Source organism: Rhinatrema bivittatum, chromosome 8 (assembly GCF_901001135.1).
Source record: "Rhinatrema bivittatum chromosome 8, aRhiBiv1.1, whole genome shotgun sequence".
NCBI lineage: Eukaryota > Metazoa > Chordata > Amphibia > Gymnophiona > Rhinatrematidae > Rhinatrema > Rhinatrema bivittatum.
Window position 1 is genome coordinate 152,823,424 of NC_042622.1, and position 25,571 is coordinate 152,848,994.

Here is a 25,571-nt window from a genome sequence, read left to right on the forward strand (position 1 = left end):
GAGACAGACAGACTGGCATAGATGGACTAGTGGAGGGAGAGGGAGACTGGTGGGGGACTGGTAGAGGGCGTGAGAGTGATGGAGATGGACTGGGGCAGGGAGAGAGAGAGAGAGATAGACTGGTAGGGATGGACTGGTAGAAGGAGAGAGAGAGTGTGTAACTAGCGGGGCTGGACTAGTGGGGAAAGAGAGAGAGACAGAGCCACTGGTGGGGCTGGACTTGTGAAGGGTGAGAGAGAGTGACTGGCAGGATGGACTGGTGGAGGGAGAGAGGGGGACTGGTTAGGATGGACTGCGGATAAAAGACAGAGTGAGAGACTGACTGGGAAGAGCAAAGGAGGGATGTTTGACATAGATCCACATCACTAAAAGAGTGGTGTGGAGAGAGGTTTGGTGCACATTTTTCCTTCTCAGCCCCCACCCCTAATATGGTATTTTTTGAAAATTGTTACTATTTTTAAAGAAAATCACATATGCCAGGGAAACCACTCTGTTAGTTTGATCTTAGTAAAGGTTCAATGGCTCTCTCCACATCTGCCTTTTACCAAATTCCATATATGCAGAGACAGGACACCCCAGCTCTTAGAGCAAGAGGCACTGCTACAAACATTTTGTACTGTTAATGCAAGGGCTGGGCATGTATTTTGGTGGCATCTTTAGACAGAAGAACCTTCGTAACAAAAAAAAACTCTGGCCAGTTTCAACCACTAAGTAAAACTACTTATTCAAGAGCATCAATAAAAAATTCTTCTATATAGGAGTGGAACAAATCCCATTAAAAAACTGCAACTCATATTCTACAATACTCTGCGTTCACAGAAACTCCCCTAACAAAAGGTGCAGAGCAGAACAAGGACATTGCCTTTTACCACTCACTACAAAATAAATAATATTCAAATTCTGTTGTCACCTCAGTAACAGTAACACAAACTCCCTCCACTACTAGTAACATTGTATAATACAAAATATTGCAAAAAATGTACTCAGAATCTATAGGAAATATGGCAAACATATCTATGAAATGAAACACTGCAAATATTACAACAGGCCCTAAAACAGAACAAGTTAGGCTGCTATAGATTCCTATATAGAAACTACCGGTACATGCTAGCAGAATATCTCACTTAAGTCACACATGCAGAACAATGGCAGACCCTCACCAAATACAGAATACAGAGACCAAAAGTATAAATACAAACATGCTTATAAAACCTGAACTGGAAATCGCAAGAAGCATTGCAACAATGGAAAAACAGAAACATCGCTGTTTCTAATAAAACATCAAATAATTCAATCAAGAAATATAAAATATCAATAATAGTAAAATCATACTAATAAAAAGAATATTTCAAAACAACTGACATATAGAAAATCCAATTATTTAAAACACATCAAATAGCCAATAATTAAAACTAAAAAAAGATTTTAAATTTACCCATTCTCTATACCTGGTAACTTTTGATTTCCAGTCATCCTGAGATTGCCATGGATTAGTAGGGGTGGGGTGGAAGGTTCACAAACTTTCTCCTCTCTCTCATACACAAACACATACCCTCCTTCTCTCTCACATATACACTCACACAAACACGCTCCTCTCATACACACATGTTCTCACACATACACTCATTTCCTGTCTCTCATACACACATTCTCTCAGTCTCTTATACACAAATGCTCTCACACACATGCTCTCGCATTCACATGCTCCCTTTCTCTCACACTCACATATACATACACTCCCTTTCTCTCAAACACATGCTCTCTCTCATTCACATGCTCCCTCTTTTAAACCCACACACATGCACACATACACATACACACACACACTCTCATACACTCCTCTCTCAAGCAACATGCTTCCTCTCTCATATACACAAATGTTCCCTCTCCCTCATATGCACATGCTCTCACACATACATGCTCCCTCTTTCTCAAACATACATGCTGTCTCTCTCATTCACATATACACACACTTACAAGCTCCCTCTCTCTCATTTACATAGGCTCTCACACCCTCTCTCTCAACTGGGAACTCTCCTTATCTTTTTTATGAAATCTGCAGGGAAAGAAGAAGGTCCTGCAGCCTGCTCCTCACTCGGGCTGCTGGCAGTTCTGCATTCTCCTTCACATTTCAGCCACCAGCGAGATGGGGTGCGCCAGCAGCCCTATAACCTTCTTTACTCTTCAGCTGCTGGCGAAATGAGGTGCACAGGCTGCCCTGCGGCCTTCTTCATGCTTCAGCTGCTGGCGAGATGGGGTGTACCAAGCAGCCTCTCAGGTCTCCTCTTTTGTGGCCACCATGGGATGGGGTCTCTTTTTTGTTTCCTTCTTCCACAGCTTGTGGACTCCTATTATGATCTGACAGACCCCCTAGGGGTCTACGGTCCACAGATTGGGAACCACTGATCTAGGGGATGGTGGAAGAAAGTGTTACTAGCAGGTTTTATCAGTCACCATGATCATAAGCTAAGGTAACTGGGCAACCAGCACTTTGTAACATTGTTCTTAAAATTGGCAGAACATAGCAATTTTGCATGTTAGCTATAATTGAGTCTTCTCTGTTTATATAACCAATCCTTGTTTTGGCCTCCTATGAGAGTATTGAGAAGAGAAGGAGATTTACTGCTGGCTGAAAAGGATCAGAGAGTATTGCTTTGAGAAAATTTAGGACTTAAAAAGTTTGAGGGAGAGGTGAAATAGTGCCGTATGTTTTTTAGTGTGTGTCTGAAAGAGAAAGCTAGCATAAAGTAAGTAATTTTTGTGTCTATCTTTCCCTCCCACCCACCCCAAGTTCTTTCTTTGATTTATAGGCAAGAGACACTTTTACATTAAAGATCAATCAGGGTTTTATCTAAAACACAGGATTGCCCTAGCCCTTATCAAGAATGTAATTAACCTCTTACAGGTTACTACCAAATTAGCAATCGAGTATACCACAAATTTAAATAACTTTAATTTACTCATCCCTACTCCCTTAGCAATCTAAACGTAACTAAAAAATTCAATAATATTAAGATGAAGGCATCAGTCCAGCAGCAAGATGGGGGCCTTCCAGTCTTTTATACCGAGTGTCACATGTATGATTTTTTACCAGTTGTTATGCGCATCCAGTGCAAAGAGCTCCTGAGAATGAGTCTGATCTCTGAATGCTAGAGAGGCAGACCTGGAGGAACTAAGGTATATAGAGAGTTATATAGAGGAGACTTTCAGAGACATAGTAGCCAAGTCCCAACTCCAATCTGGCCGCCCTAGTGCTGCTTTGGGGGAAGAAGATCACCTGGTCAGACAGCATCACCCTGGTGTAGCAGGAGGGATCCTATAGCAAGGACCTGCTCTCCAGGTGATGCATTACCCTCTCACACAGAGGATGAGTCTCCCTGGGCAGGAGGGAAGCATGGGCTAGCTGTCATAGTTGGTGATTTGATTATTAAAAATGTAGATAGCTGGGTGGCTGGTGGATATGAGGAAAGCCTGATAACTTGCCTGCCTCGTGTGAAGATGGTGGACCTCACATGTCACCTACATAGGATTTTAGACAATGCAAGGGAGGAGCTGGCTGTTGTGGTACATGTAGGCACCAAAAACATAGGATGATGTGGGACGGAGATTCTGTAAGCCAAATTTAGGATTTTAGGTAGAAAGTTGACTCCAGGGTTGTATGCTCTGAAATTGTCTCTCTTCCATGCGTGGGTCCTCAGAGGCAAACAGAGCTCTGGAATCTCAATATGTGGATGATACAATGCTGCAGAGAAGAGGGATTTAATTTTGCAAGGAACTGGGCAACCTTTTGGGGATGAGGAGTCTCTTCCATAAGGATGGGCTCCACCTTAAACAAGGTGGAACAAGGCTGCTGGTGCTAACCTTTAAAAAGGAGATAAATCAGCTTTTAAACTAGAACAAGGGGGAGAGTTGCTCAGCAGTGCATGGTTCAGAAGGAGGTATCTTCAAAAGATAATAATGAAACAGGAGAGATAGGACATCTGAACAGAGAGGTTCCAATAAAAGCAAAAGTAGTCCATGTCCCTATAAGTAAAGAGCCACCTGAGTTAAAAGATTTCAAATTATCCCTGTCAATTGATAAGCCAGTTGGCAATACAAACTAAGGACATACTTTGAAATGTCTATATGCCAATGCCAGAAATCTAAGAAGTAAGATGGGAGAGTTAGATTGTATAGCACTGAATGAATAGGTAGACATAATTGTCATCTCAGAGACTTGGTAGAAGGAGGAAAACCAATGGTACAGTGTTATACAGGGTACAAAATGTATTGCATTGATAGAGTGGATCAACTTGATTGGGGGGGGGGGCACTTTATGTTTGGGATAGCATAGAGTCCAATAGGATAAAGATCTTGAAGGAGACTAAATGCACAGTAGAATCTTTAAGGGTAGAAATCCTGTGTGTGCTGGGGAACAGTATAGCAATAGGAGTATACTATTCTCCACCTGGCCAAAATTATCAGACATATGATAAAATGCTAAGAGAGATTAGGGAAACTAACAAATTTAGCACCGCAGTAATAATGGGAGATTGCAATTACCCTGATAATGACTGAGTAAATGTAACATCAGGACATGCTAGAGAGATAAAGTACCTGAATGGAATAAATGACTGCTTCATGGATCAATTAGTTCAGAACTGATGAAAGAGGAAGCCATTTTGGATCTAACTCTTAGTGGAATGCAGAATTTGGTGTTAGAAATAACACTGATAGGGTCACTTGGTAATAGTGATAATAACATGATCAAATTTGACTTAATGATTGGAAGGGGGACAATAAATAAATCCATAGCTCTAGCATTAAACTTTCAAAAGGGAGACTTTGATAAAATGAGGTAAATAGAAAAAACCTGAAAGGTACAACTACAAAGGTTAAGAGTGTATAACAGGCATGGACATTGTTAAAAATACTATCTTAGAAATGTAGTCCAGATGTATTCCAATCTTTAAGAAAACTGGAATGAAGACCAAATGACTGCCAGCATGGTTAAAAGGTGAGGTGAAAGAGGCTATTTTAGCCACAAAAATTTGAATAAGAATCTATTTGAAGAAATTAGGAAAAAGCATAAGCATTGGCAAGTTAAATGTAAAACATTGATAAGACAGGTTAAGAAAGATTTTGAAAAGAAGTTGGCCATAGAGATAAAAATTAATAATAAAAACTTTTTAAAATATATCTGAAGCAAGAAGCCTGCAAGGGAGTCAGTTGGACCACTAGATGATGGAAGGATTAAAGGGGTACATAGGGAAGATAAGGCCATCACGAAAAGACTACATTAATTTTTTGCTTCAGTGTTAACTAATGAGAATGTTGGGAGATACTCATTTGGGTAATGTTTTTAAAGGGTGATAATTCAAATGAACTGAATGATTCAGATGAAGTGAACTAAATCATGGTGAACCTGAAAGATGTAGTAGGCCAGATTGACAAACTGAAGAGTAGCAAATCTGAAAGAACTAAAAAATGAAATTTCAGACTAGTAATTTGTAACCTATCATTAAAATCGTCTATTGTACTTGAAGATTGGAGGGTGGACAGTGTAATCCCTTTACTTAAAAAGGGCTCCAGGGGTGATCTGAAAAACTATAGACCGGTGAGCCTGACTTCAGTGCCAGAAAAATCGTGAAAACTATTCTAAAGAATAAAATCACAGAACATATAGATAGACATAGTTTAATAGGGCACAGGCAGCATGGATTTACCCAAGGGAAATCTTTCCTCACAAATATTGCTACATATTTTTTAAGGACTTAATAAATGTGGATAAAGGTGAAGCCAGCAGATGTAGTATATTTGGATTTTCAAAAAGCATTTGACAAAGTCCCCTATGAGATTCCTAAGAAAACTAAAATGTCATAGGATAGGAGTCAATCTCTTTTTGTGGATTGCAAACTAGTTAAAAGATTGAAACAAAGAGTAGGATTAAATGGTCAGTTTACCCAATGGATAAAAATAAACATCCTCAGGGATGTGTACTTAAACCAGTGCTTTTTAATGTATTTATACATTATCTGGAAAGGGGATGGAAGAGCGAGGTAATCAAATTTGCAGATGACACAAAATTATTCAGAGAAGTTAAATATCAAGTGGATAGTGATAAATTGCAGGAGGACTTTGTAAGTCTGGAAGATTGGGCATCTGAATGGCAGAAGAAATTTAATGTGGACAAGTGGAAAGTGAAGCACATAGGAAAAAATAACCCAGGTTGTAGTTACTCGGTGTTAGGTTTCAAATTAGGAGTTACCACCCAGAAAACGTCTTAGGCATCATAGCGGATAATATATTAAAATTGCTCAATGAGCTGCAGCACTCAATAAAGCAGAATGTTAGGAATTATTAAGAAAGGAATTGTGAATAAAACAGAGAATGTCATAATACCTCTGTATTGCTCCATGGTGAGACTACACCTTGAGTACTGTGTGCAATTCTGGTCATCACATCTCAAAAAAGATATAGTTGCACCAGAAAAGTTACAGAGAAGGGTGACCAAATTGCAAAGGGGATGGAATGGCTCCCCTATGAGGAAAGGCTAAAGAGGTTACGGCTGTTCATCAGCTTGGAGAAGAGACGGCTGAAGAGTGGATATGATAGAGGTCCTTAAAATCATGAGAGGACTAAAAGAGTAAATGAGAATCAATTATTTAATCTTTCAGATAATACAAGGATTAAGGGGTACTCCATCAAGTTAGCAAGTAGCATATTTAAAACAAATCAGAGAAAATTATTTTTCACTCAATGCACAATTAAGCTCTGGAATTCAAAGCCAGAGGATGTGGTAAAAGAAGTTAGCATAGCTGGGTTTAAAAAAGGTTTGGACAAGTTCCTGGAAGAAAAATCCATAAACAGCTATTAATCAAATTGATTTAGGGAATATTCATTGCTTATTTCCGACTTTAGTAGCATGGGATTTTTTTAAATGTTTGGGTACTTGCCAGGTACTTGTAGCCTGGATTGGCTACTGTTGGAAACAGGATGCTGGGCTTGATGGGCCATCAGTCTGACCCAGTATTGCAGCTTCTTATGTTCCTCTCTTTGTTCCCCCATTATATCTATGGGCTTGTATCCTGAAAAAAGCTGCCTTTCCCACAGATGCAATCCATTTAAGACTGTCTTAGCCGGTCCCTGCTACAGTTGCACTTCATCCAGGTAAATCTGCAGATATTGAGCCAGTCCTGGTTTAGTACCATTACCTTCGCTGAGATGTTACCTACTTTTCTTAGGAAAATCATAACTACAACTCCATCCATGTAAACCCTCTTCTCATTACTTGTTTGAAATACCCCATGAAAAAGCTACTGTTGCTTCTATGACTCTTCGTCACCACTCTTCTAAGAGTTTGATGTCCCCCTGAAAGCCACGGTATACACCAGCCAGCCAGATTTTCTGACAGGCCAAAAACTGAAGAACATCTTTAGTGTGGCTCATTATATCTGAGAAAACATTTTTCTACCTTTTTCTCCTGCTCTCCAAGTTGGGGGGGGGGGGGGGGGGGGGGAGGGGGAGAAAGAATGCCAACCACTCACATAGCAGCTGTGATGGAGTCAATTTTCTAACTGGCAGAACCACAGACAACAGCTTCTTTCTAATTGGTCATTTTCCAGTTCAGACTTCAACCAGCTGCTGCTTGGTGGTTGTTTTCAGGCAGAAATCTTCAGGTGTACTGTTTTATTTCTTCAACACTGCTCTTACCTCGCTCATGTCCGACTCATACAAGTTTTGGTACAATGCAGCTTCTTCCAACTGCCGGTCCCGGCACATCTGGCTCTCCTTCTTAGCGTAGAGGGCACAGGTGCATCTGTACTTGGGGCAAAGAGGCACAGCCACACAGGAGTTAAGGAGCGCGGACCATCTGTGGGCGTCCTGCATACTCCTCAGGTGGAAGAAGAGTGAAAAGCTACAGCCTCAGAGGTCACGTGTATCACCATGGTATCCAGCCAGGCTCCGGAACCCAGTTCTGGAATTCTGACCTCACCATGGGCCAGACAATGGCTGCCCAGTTCTATCCAGGACAGAGGAAGGGAGTTACACTGGGTCCCTTCTCTTGAGCCATCATATCTAAAGGCTCTGTTTCCCTACATCCATCCCCTGAGTTATCTAGTGTTAAATGTGATGAGCTCTGTGTCACTGTATCTGTCCCCCTGTGCATTCTGGTCTCTGTATTCATTCCCTAAGCCATCTAGTCCTAGCGGTGACAGACTGTCTTCATGCACTCATTCCATGAGTCCTCCAGTCTTAGAGTTGAAAGCCCTTTGGGACTGATGGCTCAGTGGAATTAGTACATGTGAAAAGTAATTGCATATCAGCGTTTCTCTTATCAGTACATGTTCACACGGAAGGTAGCAGGCTAATGTTACAGAACAATTCCAAAAGCATTCTTCCTCTCTGTCATCACTACTAAAAATTAAATCTATTCCTTATGTGCAGATAAAATTAGGTGACATCACTACAGCATAATTATTCTTTAGCTGGATGGGATTGGTGTATCCCTGCACTTTTCCTTCCTGTTTTCTTCCTCTGTGTTCATTCCAGGCTTTACCCCACATTTCCCCACTGCTGAGGATTTTCTGTGCCCATCCTGAGTTTTATCCCATGTTTCCCCACCACTGAGGATCCTCTGTGCTTGATCCAGGCTTTAATTCTCACTTCCTCACCACTGAGGATTCTTTGTACCCATCTTAGGCATTACCCCTCAAAATTCCACTGCTGAAGATCCTCTGTGCCTGTCCCAATATTTACCCCTCATTCCCCCACTGCTGAGGATCCTCTGTTGTCATCCCAGGTTTTACGCCTCCCCCTCCCCAACTGCCGAGGGTCCTTTGTGCCCACATATATATATATAGTAGTGAGGTAGAGGCATATGTGAGGGAGAGAGAGAGAGTGTGTGTGTGTGTAAGCAGCATGTGTATGTGAGGGAAAGAGGAGTATTTGTAAGAAAATGTGAGGGAGAATATGAAAGAATCAACATGTATGTGTGTGTGTGTGTGAGAGTGAGAGAGAGAGAGAGAGAGAGAGGATAAAGTTTGTATGGCTCTTCTACCCCCATCCACAACAATCTCAGGGTGACTGGAAGTCAAAAGATCACAGGTATGGAGAGTGGGAGATTTTTTTACTCCTTATTAGTGTTAATTTTTGGGTGTTATTTTAGTGTCTGCTGTTTTGCAATATTTATGTGAATTTTTAATGATTGGATATTCATTGGCTGTTTTGACATTTATTCTTTTCATTAGTATCATTTAAATATTATGAATGATATTTTATATTTCTTGATTTTATTACTTGATTTCTGTGAGGATTGATGTTTCTGTTTTTTCCATTGCAACACTGCATAATACAATCGGGCTTCTTGTAGTTTCCATTGTGTTTTTTGTTGGCCAATTTGTATTTATATTTTATGGTCTCTCTATTCTGTATTTGGTGTGGGTTTTCTATGTTATGCATATGTGAGGTATTCTGCTATTGGAGGGATGGCCAATTGCCATTTTGTGAGCTGCATGCATGCATTGGCTGTGTTGTCTCCTGGAGAGTTTGGGTGCCGCGAAGGTGTGGGAATGGGAAAGGGAGGAGGCTGCTACAGGCCGTGGAAAGGCTTAAAGCAAGCAAGAACTTTACATAATGCGGCAGTACTGGGGCGAGAGGCACTCACTGAGTGAGTACACGAACAGCAGCACAACAGCAGAATGTATATGTATGTATGTGTGTCTATCTTTGTGTCTTGAGAAAGAGTGATTATGTGTATATGTGTCTGTCTGTGTATCTCTGTATGTGTGTGCCTGTGTCTGAGAGAGAGTGACTGACTGTGTCTCTGTGTCTGAGAGAGAGTGACTGTGACTGTGTGTATCTCTGGTATATCTGTTTGTCTGTGTCTGAGAGAGAGTGATGACTGTGTGTGTCTCTGAGAGTGATTGTGTGTATGTGTGTTTGTGTGGGACTGAGCGGTGATCCCCCAGGCCTGGAGTCATGAACACAGCCTAACTCCAGCCTTTCTTAAAATGCTATATCTTTATTCAGCTTCACAAACAAACAACAGTAGACTGTCCTTCCCTACAGAACAGTGTACTCAATTATTCAAGGTTAGTACCACTTCACTCAGTACTCATACAGTTTGGTTACAGCTCAGTGTTTGGACAGCAATATTCTACAGGAGCTGTCTTCCTCCTGGAGATCTGGGCCTGGTCTGATGATCCCCACCTGGATCCCAGCTCTTATGCCTCCTCTGCTGGGCCCTGCCCACAGAGCTCTCTTTCACAAGTGGAATTAAATGGGATCAGGCACCTAGCCTGGTCCTGCACTGGTTTAAGGGGCATCAGAGGGGCACTGCCTCGCATACATCCTCCCTCAGCTTGGACCTGTTGGTCCAGGCATTTTCACCCCCCCCCCCCCCCCCCCCCCCAAGATCTCATTCAGAGGAGTGCCTCTCCTCACCAGCCCCTTATATGGCTACCCACCAGTTAGCTTGGGGTTAGGGTTCTAGGGTTATGCTCACTCCCACATCCCAGGGTAACCCTAGACTGCCCTACCACCACCCAATGTGCCATTCATGAAGTGCACATCCCAGTCCTTTAACTGAGTCCTTTGCTGGCTCCAGGTTCAAATTCTACCGCAAAGGAACTTTATGGACCAATTGGGTAACCACAAGTGGTGGTTCTTCTAAAACTAGCTGTGCCTGCTTCCTGGCATCTGGTTTCTTTGATGTAAACCCTACTCCTTGGCTCCTCTGTATCCTCATTTGCTGGAGTCTCTATAGTGCCATCCTCTAGGCTTTCCGAGGACTTTTCCTCTGGGTTCTTCTCAGCACCTCCCTCTAGGTTCTTTGTGGTTTGCTCCTCTGTAAACTTTGCAGTGCCTCCCCCTGGACTTTTTGCTATGTCTCTCTTCAGAATTTTCATGGCGCCTCTCACTTGTCTCTCTATCCCTCTCTCTCTAGACTTCTCATGGGAATTGTTTCTTGGCTCCTGACAATGTTTGGGCACCCTACACAGTCTTCCTTAAGACCTCCTGTAGTACCAATGTCAGGCCTCCCCACAGCTCCCAACTCAGACTCTTCTCTGCTGCATTCTTCAGTCCTCTCAATACTGCCTCCTCCTGGGCAGTCTGTGTCACCCTTACCAGAGCTTTCTGTGACCCCTTCTCTCAGGATTCTTCACTGGGCTTCTCACGGGAGCTGTTTTTGGATTTCTGGTCAAGTTTGGGCACCCTACAAGGTCTTTCTCTGGACCTCCTATAGCGCCACTCAACTGCTGGACCTCCACGGAGTTCTCTGTGGCAGCTTCCTCAGCTCCCTGGCCACATAAGCTCATCTCTAAACAGGAATCAACAACAGCCCAGCTTACTTCCAAGTTCTTTTTCCCCTGAGCTAAGGCAAGCTGGTGCTTTATGAGGCTCTCCTGTAACTTCCTCTGCCATTCCAGGAATCTTTACAATAATGCTTGCCAACTTTCTTCAGTCATGCTCTCAGACTGGTATATTCTGGTGCTGCAGTACCCTGGCTGCTCCATTCCAGATTTTCTTTCTGGCTGCACTCCTAGACCTGCATAGTAGCTTGCTTGCTGGAAGAGGGCCCCACCCTGTTCCTATTCACCGCATTCAAGGCCCACACTGGCAGCTTTTCCAGGGCCACATCCTGCTCAGCTCAGCCCTGCTGCACCAGTGTTTCACTCCCTTTTCTTTTCAAAGGAAAAAAATATTAGAAAAAACCCCCTGCATGACCAGCATTAACTTGCTACTGTTAAATCCACCTACCTCCAGCAGAGCTTCTCTCTTTAGCTGGTTCAAACCTATCACTTTCTTGTTGTCCCTGCAAATAGGTCCACTCACAGTTTCCTCTCTACTTGAAACTTTTCTTTTTTTTTTTTTCTTCAGTGCAGCTTCTGAGCCACACTCTTTCACAAGCTATGTGTTCTCTGCACCCCTACGTTCTGTACTTTATTTTAGAACCACAGGCCCCCTGTGTTCTGTACTTCATTTTAGAATCATAGATCCTCTTTACAACTCTCTATACTCCAAACAGATACTTTGCTTCTCTCTTCTGCAAACATTTGGCCTCCAAACTGCTTCTGGCAGGTCACACAACACCAAAGTTTTCCCTTCTTCAGTCTTTTTGCTGCCAGAGCCACACAAAACCAGCTGCCTTCTGCAGTCTGCTCAGAAGTTCTCCCCTGGAGCTGAATTTTTTGTCTCTGTGCTTAGCTTAGAGAAATCCCATGTAGAACACCATACGTGGGACGAGCGGTGTTTCCCCCAGGCCTGGAGACATGAACACAGCCTGACTCCAGCCTTTCTTAAAACACTATATCTTTATTCAGCTTCACAAACAAACAACAGTAGACTATTCTTCCCTCCAGAATAGTGTACTCAATTACTCACAGTTAGTACTGCTTCCCTCAGTACTCCTACAGCTTTGTTACAGCTCAGTGTTTGGACAACAATATACTATAGGAGCTGTCTTCCTCCTGGAGACCTGGGCCTGGTCTCACTATCCCCACTTGGATCCCAGCTCTTATTCCTCCCCTACAGAGCTCTCTCTCCTAAGGGGAATTAAAGGGGTCCAGGCACCTAGCCTGGTCCTGCATTGGTTTAAGGAGGAACACAGGGCACTGCCTCACAGTCTGTCTATGTGTATCTCTGTCTGAGAAATTGCCTGTGTGTATCTCTGTGTCTGAGAGAGAATGACTGTGTATGTATGTCTCTTCCTGAGAGAGTGGCTGTATGTTTGTGTCTCTGTATGTCACTGTGTCTGAGAGAGAATGACTGTGAATCTGTGTGTATCTGTCTCTGTGTCTGAGAGACAATGTCTGTGTGTGTATCTAAGATACAGTATCCAAGTGTATATGTGTTTGTCTGTCTGTCTCTGTCTGAGAGAGAGAGTGACTGTGTGTATGTGTGGTTTCTGAGAGAGAGTGACTTGGTGTGTTTATGCCTGAGAGAGAGAGTGACTATGTGTGTGTTTATCTGTGTCTGTGTAAAATGTAATGTTGCACTCAGAGGCCGATATGTAAGTTAGCCAGATAAAACTTATCCGGGTAACTTACCCGGGATACTCAGCGGCATGGCAATGCTGCTGAATATACCCAAATAAGTATTAAAGTTAGCTGGATAAGCTTATCGAACTAACTTTAGACCCTCTATGGGGTATGTCCAACGTATTCATCTAAAGCCTAGATTCATTAAGCTGCTGTAAAAATAAATGTGACTTGGACTAGCCATTGTTGGAGACAGGATACTGGGCTTGACGGACCCTTGATCTGACTCAGTATGGCATATCTTATGTTCTTATGTTATGTTCTTATGTTCATGTACAATAAAAATGGGGGGGGGGGGGGGTGTCTAAGTAAATTGCTGAAATACTGCAAATTGTAAAATAATGTGGTAAATTGTCGCATGCATGGTAGTCTTTTGCGTCGCATGATACTTTGTTGTGTTGCGCATCATTTTACACATCATATGATAATTTTTTTGTTTATTTATACCGCCTTCCTACAGCTACTCCTTTGAGGATATGTCAGGCATTGGTGGTGAGAAGAGAGGAGTTTGGTGCAGTTAGAGGAGTTAGAATTTGATTACCCAAGTGAGTTGTCTGTGTCTCATGCCTATTTCTTCAGTGTTCAGTTTTCCCTTTGTCTATTGTCTTATTCTGTATGTGAAAGAAGCGTTATTGTCTTGTTTGTCTGTCTGTCCCTTTCTGTTTAGAGAGCACAAGAAAGGGGTGTGTGGGTGTGAGAGCTATGAGGATGGAGGGTGAAAGGAGTGTGTGTGGGCATTGAAATCGTCGGTTCAGTGTGCTGCGGCAGTCAAAAAAGCAAACAGAATGTTGGGAATTATTAGAAAAGGAATGATGAATAAAACGGAAAATGTCATAATGCCTCTGTATCGCTCCATGGTGAGACCGCACCTTGAATACTGTGTACAATTCTGGTCGCCGCATCTCAAAAAAGATATAATTGCGATGGAGAAGGTACAGAGAAGGGCTACCAAAATGATAAGGGGAATGGAACAACTCCCCTATGAGGAAAGACTAAAGAGGTTAGGACTTTTCAGCTTGGAGAAGAGACGACTGAGGGGGGATATGATAGAGGTGTTTAAAATCATGAGAGGTCTAGAACGGGTAGATGTGAATCGGTTATTTACTCTTTCGGATAGTAGAAGGACTAGGGGACACTCCATGAAGTTAGCATGGGGCACATTTAAAACTAATCGGAGAAAGTTCTTTTTTACTCAACGCACAATTAAACTCTGGAATTTGTTGCCAGAGAATGTGGTTCGTGCAGTTAGTATAGCTGTGTTTAAAAAAGGATTGGATAAGTTCTTGGAGGAGAAGTCCATTACCTGCTATTAAGTTCACTTAGAGAATAGCCACTGCCATTAGCAATGGTTACATGGAATAGACTTAGTTTTTGGGTACTTGCCAGGTTCTTATGGCCTGGATTGGCCACTGTTGGAAACAGGATGCTGGGCTTGATGGACCCTTGGTCTGACCCAGTATGGCATTTTCTTATGTTCTTATGTTCTTATAATAGTGTGTGCATGGAGATAGGGAGCAGGCATGACAGGATAGGCAGGGGGACAGGCGGGAGGAGGAGAGCAGGAGTGGTAAAGGGGAGAGTGGTAGGACAGGGAGGAAGAGAAGTAGAGACATGGAAGAGGGAAGAGATAGGATATGGAGGAAGGTGGAGGGGCCTAGGCAAAACAGTCTGGAGGGAGGCAGCCATCAGGGTAGGGCCAGAGAGAGAGGACAGATGGTGGGGCAGTCTTCAGAGCAGGAGCAGGGGGAGGGGAGAAAGGGCAGGGAGCTGGGAGTGAGAGTGAAAGTGAGAGCGAAGGGAGTGACACAACCCCTTTGGAAGTGGAAGTAGCAACCCAGTCCTCGGGCAGCCAAGCAGCAGCTGGGCAGTGGCTTCGCGCCTTCAAATTCAGTGTGAAGGAGAGCGAACTGCTGATACACAAGGTCTCCTGGAGAACTATGCCTTCTTGTTCAGGAGCTAGATAGCCAAGACCTCAAGGGCCACAAAGGGACAGATCTGGAAGACCATAGCACAGGGAATGTCCAGACCAGTGGAATTAAGAGGACAACCAAATAAGTTGCCTACCACTACCAAAATGTGAAGGCACAACTGAAGAGCAAATTTGCAAGCAGGAGGAGGGAGGCTAAAGGAGTACCCTGTCCCATCATTCTGATGGCCATAGAGCAGTGCTGAATCGAACAGCTGGGACCCAATGTCTTCGAGGGCATGGACAAGGTGCTGGAAATTACTCAAGCCAGGTAAGGGAAACCAACCAAAAACATAATGTATGCTACCTTTTTCCTAGGATGTTCATATGTGATGGCATCACTGTGAACATCTTATGTAAAACTGTAGACGTGCACTTGCCTTCATCTTTATTTCCAAAGTACCAGCAGGCAAACCCAAGGTCCCAGTCATTGCCAGGAGGACATTCCAGTGGCCTCTCAGCAGAGATATAATGCATGGAGGAAGAGGAGGAGGCAGTACAGCAGCAGTAGTTAGAGGAAGAGGAGGAGCAGGAAGAACTGCTGGATCCCCTTCACCTAGACATCAGCTTAAGCCTTGTGTTAATGCATAAGGAACAGTCTTATAGAAGTCACTTCAATGTATTATGCGAAGAGTTACTTTAGCTCCTTATGAGAGAAAAATACTGCTGCAACCCCAGCCCAGTGTGCCTGTCCTGCATGGGTGGGTACATAAACATATTTGTTACTCTTTGGGGCTGAAACCTTTCCCTGGCTAGCTGTTCTGTCTCCCCCAGGTGTGGATTTGTTAGACTGGGGGAAGAAAGGAGTCCTTTCAGGTCCTGATGTGACAGGGGTGGTGTTGTGCTTGGCTGTCGGTGGGTTGGGCCTGTGGACTGCCACTCTTACCTCCAGCCCAGGTCCGTTCCAGTTGGCTCCCGATGCCACAGCTATGTCCCCCATTGAAGACTCGGCCTCCCGCCACACCTGAGCTAGGCCGACACTGCTGCTGGAACTAATGCTGACGTCTGCAGGGGGAGTACCCTAGTCACCCATGTGCCCAAACTATCCTAATTGAAAGGGTCCGTGGTGGGAAATCCCCGCAGCACCTCTGAATGACATCAGGGTCCCCTTGCCTACAGAAGGCCAGCATTGCATCAAACTGACACCTTGGCAAAGGTCGCCTCTTTGGAGTAGTGCTTTGCCTCAGCATGGTTCCTGTTCCTGGTTCCTCCATTCCTGTTCCTCCATTCCTGTACCTGCGTTCCTGCATTCTGGTTTCCTTTTCTGAAGTTCCTGTCTCATCTTCTTCGTGGTCAGCCCTCTGTTCCTATTGATTGCAATCAGTCCTCTTGTCCTTTTTGTATGGTTCCTTGCCTCCCTGCTTCTCTCCGCCCCTTGCCTTCCCTGGTCAGCTTCTCGGTTTTGATTTTGGCTTGGACTCTGACACTGCTTGAACTCCGCTTGCCACTGACCGTTAACTGGACACCATCCCTAGCCTCATTGGATGCCTTGGATCTTCACCTCTGCGGAGGCCTGTGCCTAAGTCCAGCCATCCCTGGCAACAAAGGGCTCAATCTAAGGGGAACGTGATTAGTATTGGTGAAGCTCCAGTTGGGTATCTGCTTCCATCCACTTCACCAGACAACAGTGGGGACCTGCACGGCTCCTCCCTGCAGTTTGCGCCAACTCCAATTTGGCCCAAGGGTCCACACCTACAACAGATTGCCGAGGCCATGGACCTGGCAGATGCAGCTGCCCTCCAGGCTATTCCAGGTTTGGGTCACAAAATCCAGAAACAACAGCGGTTTCTAGAGGTCTTGGCTGCTTCCATGGAATGCCTCAACATCCGCTCAGATTCCACTGCAGCCTTAGCTCACCAGCACCTCTTGTGGCAGCCTTGCCAGCCTCTCCGGTGATGACATGCCACGATACACCTTCCTCCCCCTTCCCCATACACCGAGAACCCAATACAGTACCAGAGTTACATCAATCAGTGCTACTTTTCCCTCCAACCAGCACTGTTCCCCAATGATTCAGTCAAGACTAAGTTCATCCTCTGTCTCCTGGATAGTAAAGCCCTAGCCTGGGCCTCCCCCTTGTGGAATGCTCAGATCCAATCCTCTAGGATCTCCCATGTTTTATTGCTGCCTTCAAGACCATCTTTGATGAGTCTGGTCATCTGACCACATCTGGTGCTGATCTCCTCCACCTGCCCCAGGGGACCAGGTCCCTAATGGACTACTCTATTGAATTCCGGACCCTGGCCTCTGAGCTCAATTGGAAGGAGGACTGCTTACGTGCCATTGTCCTCGAGAGGCTGTCTGCAAGAATAAAGGATGAGCTGTCCACTCGCAAGCTCCCAGATTCCTTGGAATGTCTCATTGACCTGGCCAGCAGATTAAATCGCAACCTTCAACAATGAGCCAGGGAGCTCCTCCTGCCTTGAAGGCTAGTTACACAGGCAATGAGGGATCTCCGACGAGGAAATGAAGTTTAGGAACACGAAGAACATGGAACAAAGATCCATCAAGGCACAGGAGACCACGGAAGACCTGGAACGGAAGGAAGATCACAGACACTGTGCAAACTCAATCCGAAGGCACTGAAGAATGGCAGGCAGGTCCCTTTTATAGGGCAGAAGCAGAAACAGGCTGATGACATCACTGATGAGGGCCAAGGGGCTTTTCCCGCCATTGGCCCTTTAAATACCGGCAAGAGGCCCGCGCCCGCGCCTATGGTGAGTCAGGAGAAGCAGAGGTGCATCGGCGGTGCCCTGCCACATGGGAGGTCTGGAGGACAGCGGCATTGGCAATGGCAGCCCTGCCGTGGAGAGAGGAACAAGCTGCAGCAGGAGCTCCGTGCCGCGAAGAAGAGACTCCCGCCGGCGGCTCTAGGATCGCAGGGAAGCCGAGAGCATTGTGGCTCGGCCTGCCACGGGATGGCGGCAGCAGCGGCCTGGCTGGCCGTGTTCAAGGAAGCAGGTAGGTGGGGGGCTGCCCGTGTCATGCAGGCAGACTCACAACAGATTTGCCTGTTTGTAAGCTCCAGTGTAAATAAAACCAAGGCAGATGGACAATACAGCAACTTAAGCTCATAAGCAGAAGTCATGGACTGGCCAGGGGAAGTCAGAAGTCAGAGGGACCCCCAACCTTGGATGAAGGGGGACTGGGGGAGCATTCTGAAACTGAGAAAATGCTGACACTGGCATACAGCTTGGCATACGTGGCAGGACCCCCTCCAAAGAAAAGGGGAAGGGGAAAAGACCTGCAATGCACCAGAGACCCTCCACCTACTACATGATTATGCCCAAGCTTATGCATATTTATCCACTGGAAAGTATAAGATTGGGGAGGGGGCAAATAAGGAAAAAAGAGCGGTTCCGAAGCAGCCCAGCATCCCCTGCTATCAGGGAGGGAGAAGACTAGGTGTGGTCAGGACCCGGAGATGCCCTGCCTGGGATTGGACAGACATGGAGTCTGAGACAGTGAGGAGCTGAGAGCAGCCTCTCAGTTCTGCCAGTACCAGACCCAGAAGCAAGCCTCCTTCCCAGGTTCTTCAGACCTCCAGCCAGCATCTGCTTCAGACGTAAACAGCGGGATATCATGTGAAGTTGTGACCAGGGGTAAGTAAGTTAGTCATAAGTATTAATATATTAGGTAGACTAAGGTTTATGGCATGTTTGAAACCCCCCATGGTACAGAACTTTCTTTAGGGTAAACTGGTGCTTAGTAGCTAGGATGTTAGACAGGAATTGTTGTTATCTTATAAATGTTAATCCTGCCAAATATGATAATTAAAAGTCTAATTCTGAGAAAATGTGTTTTCCTGAACTTAGGATCATGAAGGGGGAGGGGAACTGGAAGTGTCCTGTAGCAGACAGGCCCCTGCACCCCTAAACTCCCTTACACCCTCTTTCTTCTTCTCAGGTTTTCTCTAACGCCCCTGGGCACTGCCAACTTAACCTAGGCTAAAGGAAACTCCTCTGGACAAGAATCCTTTGCAGTGTTTGTTTTTAAGGAGGACCAGGTCAGATACCTATGGTCAGTCCTTTAAGATGGTTTGAGGGAGTTTCTTATAGACGCCCTCACAGGGTCATGCATCGGAGGACCAGATGCCCCATGCAGCCAGTGTGTGGTAGCTTCTATGTGCATCAATGAAGTGTAGGCTACACATACTGCAGGCTTAGGTGCATTGTGCATCGGTGCACAGTGTATCAAGTGCATTGTGTGTACTGGCATGTAAGTTGAATGCTTCAATGCTTCAGGTGCACCCACGCACATTGCGCTGATGATGGTTGCTTCACTGATCTCGAGGTAGCTGCATCATGCTTCAAGTGCTGTTTCTTTGATGCAGGCTCCAATGGTTCCAATGACTGATTCTGCTTCTTTTTCGATGCAGAGCGGTTTACACTACTCAACCCTATGGCTTTGGCATGAGCTGATGCAGGAGTCTTTAGAGACGCTCCTGCTCAACTCTTTTTTCCAGTGATGCAGATGAAGTTGCACCACAGGAAGAGGATCTATTGCAACTCCAGCGAGATTTATAAGCTCAATCACAATTGCCCTGGAACATTGAGAGCTCAGGGATATCCATCCACACGCATAAGTTCTTCTGATTATGTACCAGCCCAAGTCAGATAGCACAGCTCATGGCTGTCAGTGAAGAACATTACCTTACAACAGATGCAGTTTTTGAATCCACGCACTAGACTTTTTCTTCTGGTCCAACATATTGAAGACTTAGGAAAAAAATGTTTCCTCCTTTTTTTTTTTTTTTACACATAACACTGAAACAAAAAAACTGAGGAGAAATGAGAAATTACTTTTTACCTGATAATTTATTTTTCTCTAGTGAAGACAGATTAATCCACGACAAGTGGGTTATGCACCTCTACCAGTAGATGGAAATGGAGCAAAGCACTGACATCAGCCTGCCAGTATTCTCTGCAAAAGCCAATTGGGGATAAACTAACAACACTAGATTATAACTTTTAACAGACAATTACTCGAGAACTCAGTCAACGGAAAACACTGAGCTCAGACAAAGAGAAGTAACATCACTAATGTGGGAAGTAAAACTGACACCAGTTATCCCTGGACATGCAGCCACTCAGGAGGATCACAGAACCACAAACTGGCAGCCAAGGGTGAGAAGGTGGATTAACCTGTTTTCACTAGAGAAAAGGAAATTATCAGGTAAATAGTAATTTCTCATTTCTCAGCATTCAGACAGGTTAATCCACAACCAGTGGGATGTACCAAAGCTACTCCCAAACAGGGTGGGAGGCTGCCCACAGTCCAATCAACATTGCATGCACAGAGACTGTGCTCTCCAGGGCCTGCACATCCAGGTGATAATACCTGGAAAAAGAGCGTAAGGAGGAGCATGCTACAGCTCGGCAAATCTTGATGGGAGACAACAATTAAGGCTCCATCCATGATACTGTCTGAGCTCTAGTAGAATGAGCCCTAATCTGTTTAGGCAATGGCTAAACAGCATCCACATACGTGGCCGTGATAACATCCTTAACCCAATGGACTAACGCAGCCTGCTACACTGACTCCCCCTATTTACTTCCACCATGGAGAGAAACAGGTGGTCTGCCTTCCTGAGATGCTTTAATAATCTCCAAAACCGCATCAGATGCCTCTTGACTTCTAAGGTCCGTAACAGATAATATTCATCCACATCTCTCCCCCTGTCGAGCACTGGCAGGGAAATTGATTGGTTCCAATGAAAATCTGAGGCCACTTTTCGCAATAAAGGATGGAACAGTTGGAAGCTGGACTGCCCCCGAAGTCACCCTCAGGAACTGTCCCCAGCAAGAAAGAGCCCGCACCTTGGATCTGATGCGCTAAACAATTCACCATAAAAAATACTGTTTTCAAGACTTTAACTTCAAGGAGAGGTATGCAGTGGCCGAAAAGTGGAAATGGCCAAAATTCTAGAACCAGATTAAGGCTCCAAAAGAACACCGGCAACCAAAAGGGAGGATGAAGAATCCTCACTCCTTACAAACCTGGGCAACATCTGGATGGGCCAACAAGGGTCCGCTATTCACCTGACCCTTGAAAACAGGTAAGTGCTATCACCTGCATCTTCAAGAATTTAAGGGCCAAGTCCATCCTGTGAGAATTCCAAAATGATTGAGATCTTAACCGAATGAGGAAGTACGCCTTGTTCCTCACACCAAACCTCAATTAATCTAATGAGGTTTGGTGTGGATGAGGGGAAGAATTTTTGTGCTTGATGCAAGGTGGATATCACAGCAGTGGAGAATCCACACTTCAGCAACCAAGCCCTTTCGAGGACCACACTGAAAGAAAAAAATCAAGACAGATCTACATGAAGAATATGTCCCTGTTGTAGCAGGTCCCTGTGGACTGGTAACCGAAACAGAGAGTACGCCAGGATCCTCCGCAAATCTGCATCCACAGCCTCCTGGGCCAATCTGGATCCACGAGAAGCACCAGTTCTGTGTGTCCTTTATCTTCCAATCACTCTGCCAAACAAGGGCAGGGGAAAAAGCATACCAAAGCTTGTCTTCTGGCCACTTCTGCTTGACAGTATCGATGCCCAAGGACTTCAGATATCCCCTTCGACTGAAGAAGGGGAGGAACCTTTCCACTGAGTGATGTCGCCAGCAGGTCTATAAATGGTTAAGCCCCAGCAGCCCACTATGAGCTGGAATGCTTTGTCTGACAATTCCCATTCTCCTGCTGCAAAATTGTCTTTTACATTTGTTTTTCCGCAATGTGCCCATTCCAAGAGCAGGACTATTTCCTGTGACCCTTTTCGGCTCTTGGTGCCTTCCTGGCGATTGATGCAAGCCACTGTCATCGTAGTGTTTCACATTACTTGGAGCGCTTGAACCTGCCAGCTATCAACAAACCACAAGCATGCTAACTGTACGGCAAATGCTTCCAGAATATTGATGCTACAGAGAGAATCCTCTGCAGTTCAGCGCCCTGCACCATCAACTCCTGGCAGTGAACCTCGTAATCCTGGAGGCTCACATCCATCATGAGTACCAATCAGTTCGGTGTTGGTAGGGAAATGTCCTTCCTTAAGATGATCCACTTTCAAGCACTATAGCCGCACGCATGTTATAAAATCCGGGGTCGGCGCACGCAAGAGGTGCACACTTGTGCACCTTGCGCGTGCCGAGCCACACAGCCTTCCTCCATTCCCTCCGAAATCGGAGTGGCCTCGGAGGGAACTTTCCTTCTGCCTCCACCTTCCCCTCCCTTCACCTAACTAACCCGCCCCCCAGCCCTATATAAACCCCCCCTTACCTCTATCTGATAAGTTGCGCCTGCCTCTGGGCAGGCGTAGGTTACGCGCACCAGCCAACGTCTGGCCCGTGATCCCGGGCGCAGCAGCAAATGGCCGCTGTGCCTGGAGGCTCCTGCCCCGCCCCCTTTTTTCAAGCCCCAGGACATAAGCGCATCCCGAGGCTTGTGCGCATCGCCGGGCCTATGCAAAATAGGCTCGGCACGTGCAGGAGCAGATTTTCAGGGTTACGCACATAACCCGTTTAAAATCCGCCCCAAAGTATTCTTGCTGCCTGACAATTGTGTGTCCAACTGTGTGTCCTGTTCAAGGCAAGCTGGGACAGGGCACCCAAAATTAGGTTGCCCAAGTATGGGATGCCTATATTTAAGACAGAAACATGAAATATTTCTTACTTGTGTCTTATAAGTGGACTATTTAAATCATACGTGTATCCAAGCGACCATCATAAAGCACTGGGTTAACCTTGTATTCCTTATCCGGCAACCCACAACAAACTTTTCTGTGCTTAAAACGAATTAATCATCAGTCACTTGAGATCACACTCTTTAAACAGTCTTTCATTATATATTTCATGTTTTTGTTATTTTTTTTCTTACAATTAGAGTTTTTTTTGTAATTGTATATTTAAGATAGGACATTCCATAAGCACGTACTCTCTTATGAAGAGCTAAGGCACTAGGATACGAGGAACACATACACTACAGACGCCCAAAATCTGGTCACCCAACCTGGATGAGCAGAAGCGAACTGACATCAGTTTCACGGCAGACTAGTGCAGGAGGCATGTGAATGCCACTGCAGCTTACCACGCGACATCTCAAGAGAAGCCTGAGAGTGTGGCCTGGCCAAAACTGCCATGACTCCCCAAGCCCTTTACAGAGGTGGGAATGAACATTGGCCTGACAGGCTGAGGCTTCGAGACCAGACCAGAAGAGGGGGAGAGGAATCCCTAAAATTATCCCTCTCTTTTGTTTTTTTTTTTTTTTTTTTGCATCTCCTTACCTGAGCTCAGCCCATCCCGGCCGAATACAGAGTCGGTCTCCAGCTGTGGGGGAGAGGGCTAATGCCTTCACCTCTGTGCTTGGCTTCCTGCACCTGCTAGCCTCTCAGCCGATTCTCTCTTGGCACACTGGAAAACCAGCTATCGAACCGAGACACTTGACTGAGGGAGGGATCATAAGATATCAGCTCAGAACTCAACTGAGGGACCACGACATATCACCTCAGGAGAAGAGATGCGTGATTAAGCTCCTTCTTCTTGAACTGTATGTTGACAGATGAAGATATTTGTGCGTGTAACAATGTGGTGAACAAAGCTATACAAAATGTACTATTTCGTGAATTACACTTTCAAATTCTACAGAGATTGATCTTTTGGCCCAGGAAAGCCTTTCAAGCGAATATAATAAGTTCAGACAAGTGTCTTAAATGCTCACAATCGGCGGCAACCTTTTTGCATTGTCTATGGGATTGTATATTGATACAGATTTTCTGGACTCAACTGTCTGATTTCTTCAAGCAGATACTCAAAATCAATCTCTCCTGCTCACCAGCTTTTTGTGTATTAGGCTATATGGATTCGGAGACTGTTTGGAATGAGCCGACCAGACTTCTCTTGCTTAAAGGATGTCTAGTGGCAAAGAAACTGATATTGGCCAAATAGCTGGAAACTTCTGGACCCACAGAATCGGCTTGGAAAACATTAATGTTGGAATTATATCTACTAGAGGTCAGATCAGTAATGGAAGCTTCAAGAAAAAGAATTCTTCACCAGCAAGTCTGGAAGGACTTTCTGACATCATTCCCACTAGACGATTGGGCTCAACAAGTAATTTGTTAGAATATTTTTGAAAGACAATTTGCATTGGCAACTTTTGATGACCAGGCAAAGGGGTGGGATGGGAGGGAAAGGGAAGAGGGAAAAAGGGGTTCATATACCTTATCACTAAAAATGTATGATGTACATATTCTACATAAGGATATGTCTGAAATTCTAAGGCATTATTGTTGTTATATATGCTAATAAAAATACATTTAAAAAAAATCTCCTTTTTTTTTTTTTCAAAACAAGTAATCCCCAGTAGGGAGATGCATGTCCATCATTTGCTGGAGACGGAGATGCATGTCCATCATCTGCTGGAGACGGAGCATACTGGCAGGCTGATTTCAGTGCTGGGGTATATATACCATGACTCAGTTTTGCTCCATCTCCATCAGCTGGTAGAGGTGCATCACCCATTGGACATGGATTAACCTGTTTGAAGGCTGAGAAATATCAAATTCAAGAGTTTACTGAAAAATGATGAGAGACTGAGTACACATCTATTCTTGTGCTCAAACAAAATAATGACTGAGGAGGCTCAAGAGGCAATTCCCTGCACCTGTTCAGTAGAGCTCAGAGCTCTACTAGCTAGGAGAGACAAGTCCCTTCAGTGTCACCAGACGATGTCACCCACCTGTAATGGCTAATTCATCCTGCTTATCTGTGGAAAATAAACAATTACTGGAACCTCCAGAAGCCATACAATTTGGAAGTGGCCACATGCATGTTACCAAAACTAAAAGGTGCTTTGGAGCCTTGTTTGATTGAAAGAGAACTGCATGAGCCTAATTAATAAAGGTTTTCTTTGTTTAGCTTTTTTCCATTGGCAGAGTATGCAGGATTTAGGTGTTAAGAGTCCCAAGCACTCTGAAGACCTAATCTCAGCATTGCCACTGATACTCTGCATATGAGCTTGGCTGCAAATCAATTGATCTCTGTGTACCTCAGTTCTAATTCCCAGTTCTGTCATGTACTCTGTATGTGTGACTTTATGGTCGGTGACTTTATTTCCCTGTGTATCAGTGCCAACCAGTGCTCTGCAATGTACTCTATAGTGTGTAAGCTGGCTGTGAGGCTGATGCTGGTATCCTCTGGACTGCTGCAGGGCTGAAAGTGATGATTGGGTCATAATTTAGCACAGTGAAGAAACAAGGGCTTACTGTGGTAAGAGGTAGCTCTCTTCCTCATGATGCCATACTCTTCTGTACTCTATTTTATGAATAAGTACGCCTGGGAAAGCCCACATTTGCTCCACTTTATAAGGAGGGAGCAGGCTGGGACACCAATATTTTCATTTTCTACTGGTTTAGGCTAAGAATAGCTCATCTTGTTGTGGCCAAATGAGAAAAGGTTGTTTTGAGATTCAATTTAGTTGCTATTCCTCAGCCAGTTAATAGATTTCAGCATATGACCAGGTTTTGGCTCAGGAACTCCCAACCTAGGGAATGGAAGTGTGCACCAGAAAATAAAGGCTTACCAATGTTA

At 44.8% G+C, this 25,571-nt stretch overlaps 1 protein-coding gene across 2 annotated transcripts in view; it reads right to left on the reverse strand.

Annotated features, from left to right (window-relative positions):
• TSGA10IP (testis specific 10 interacting protein) overlaps positions 1-7,879 on the reverse strand; it is a 241,061-nt gene extending 233,182 nt beyond the window's left edge. For both annotated transcript variants that reach the window (XM_029614526.1, XM_029614525.1), the window contains exon 1: positions 7,693-7,879. In XM_029614526.1, coding sequence (XP_029470386.1) covers positions 7,693-7,869 — 177 coding nt within the window. In that variant the 5' untranslated portion in view covers positions 7,870-7,879. The remainder of the gene's footprint in view (positions 1-7,692) is intronic.
• Between the last annotated feature and the right edge of the window lie 17,692 nt (positions 7,880-25,571).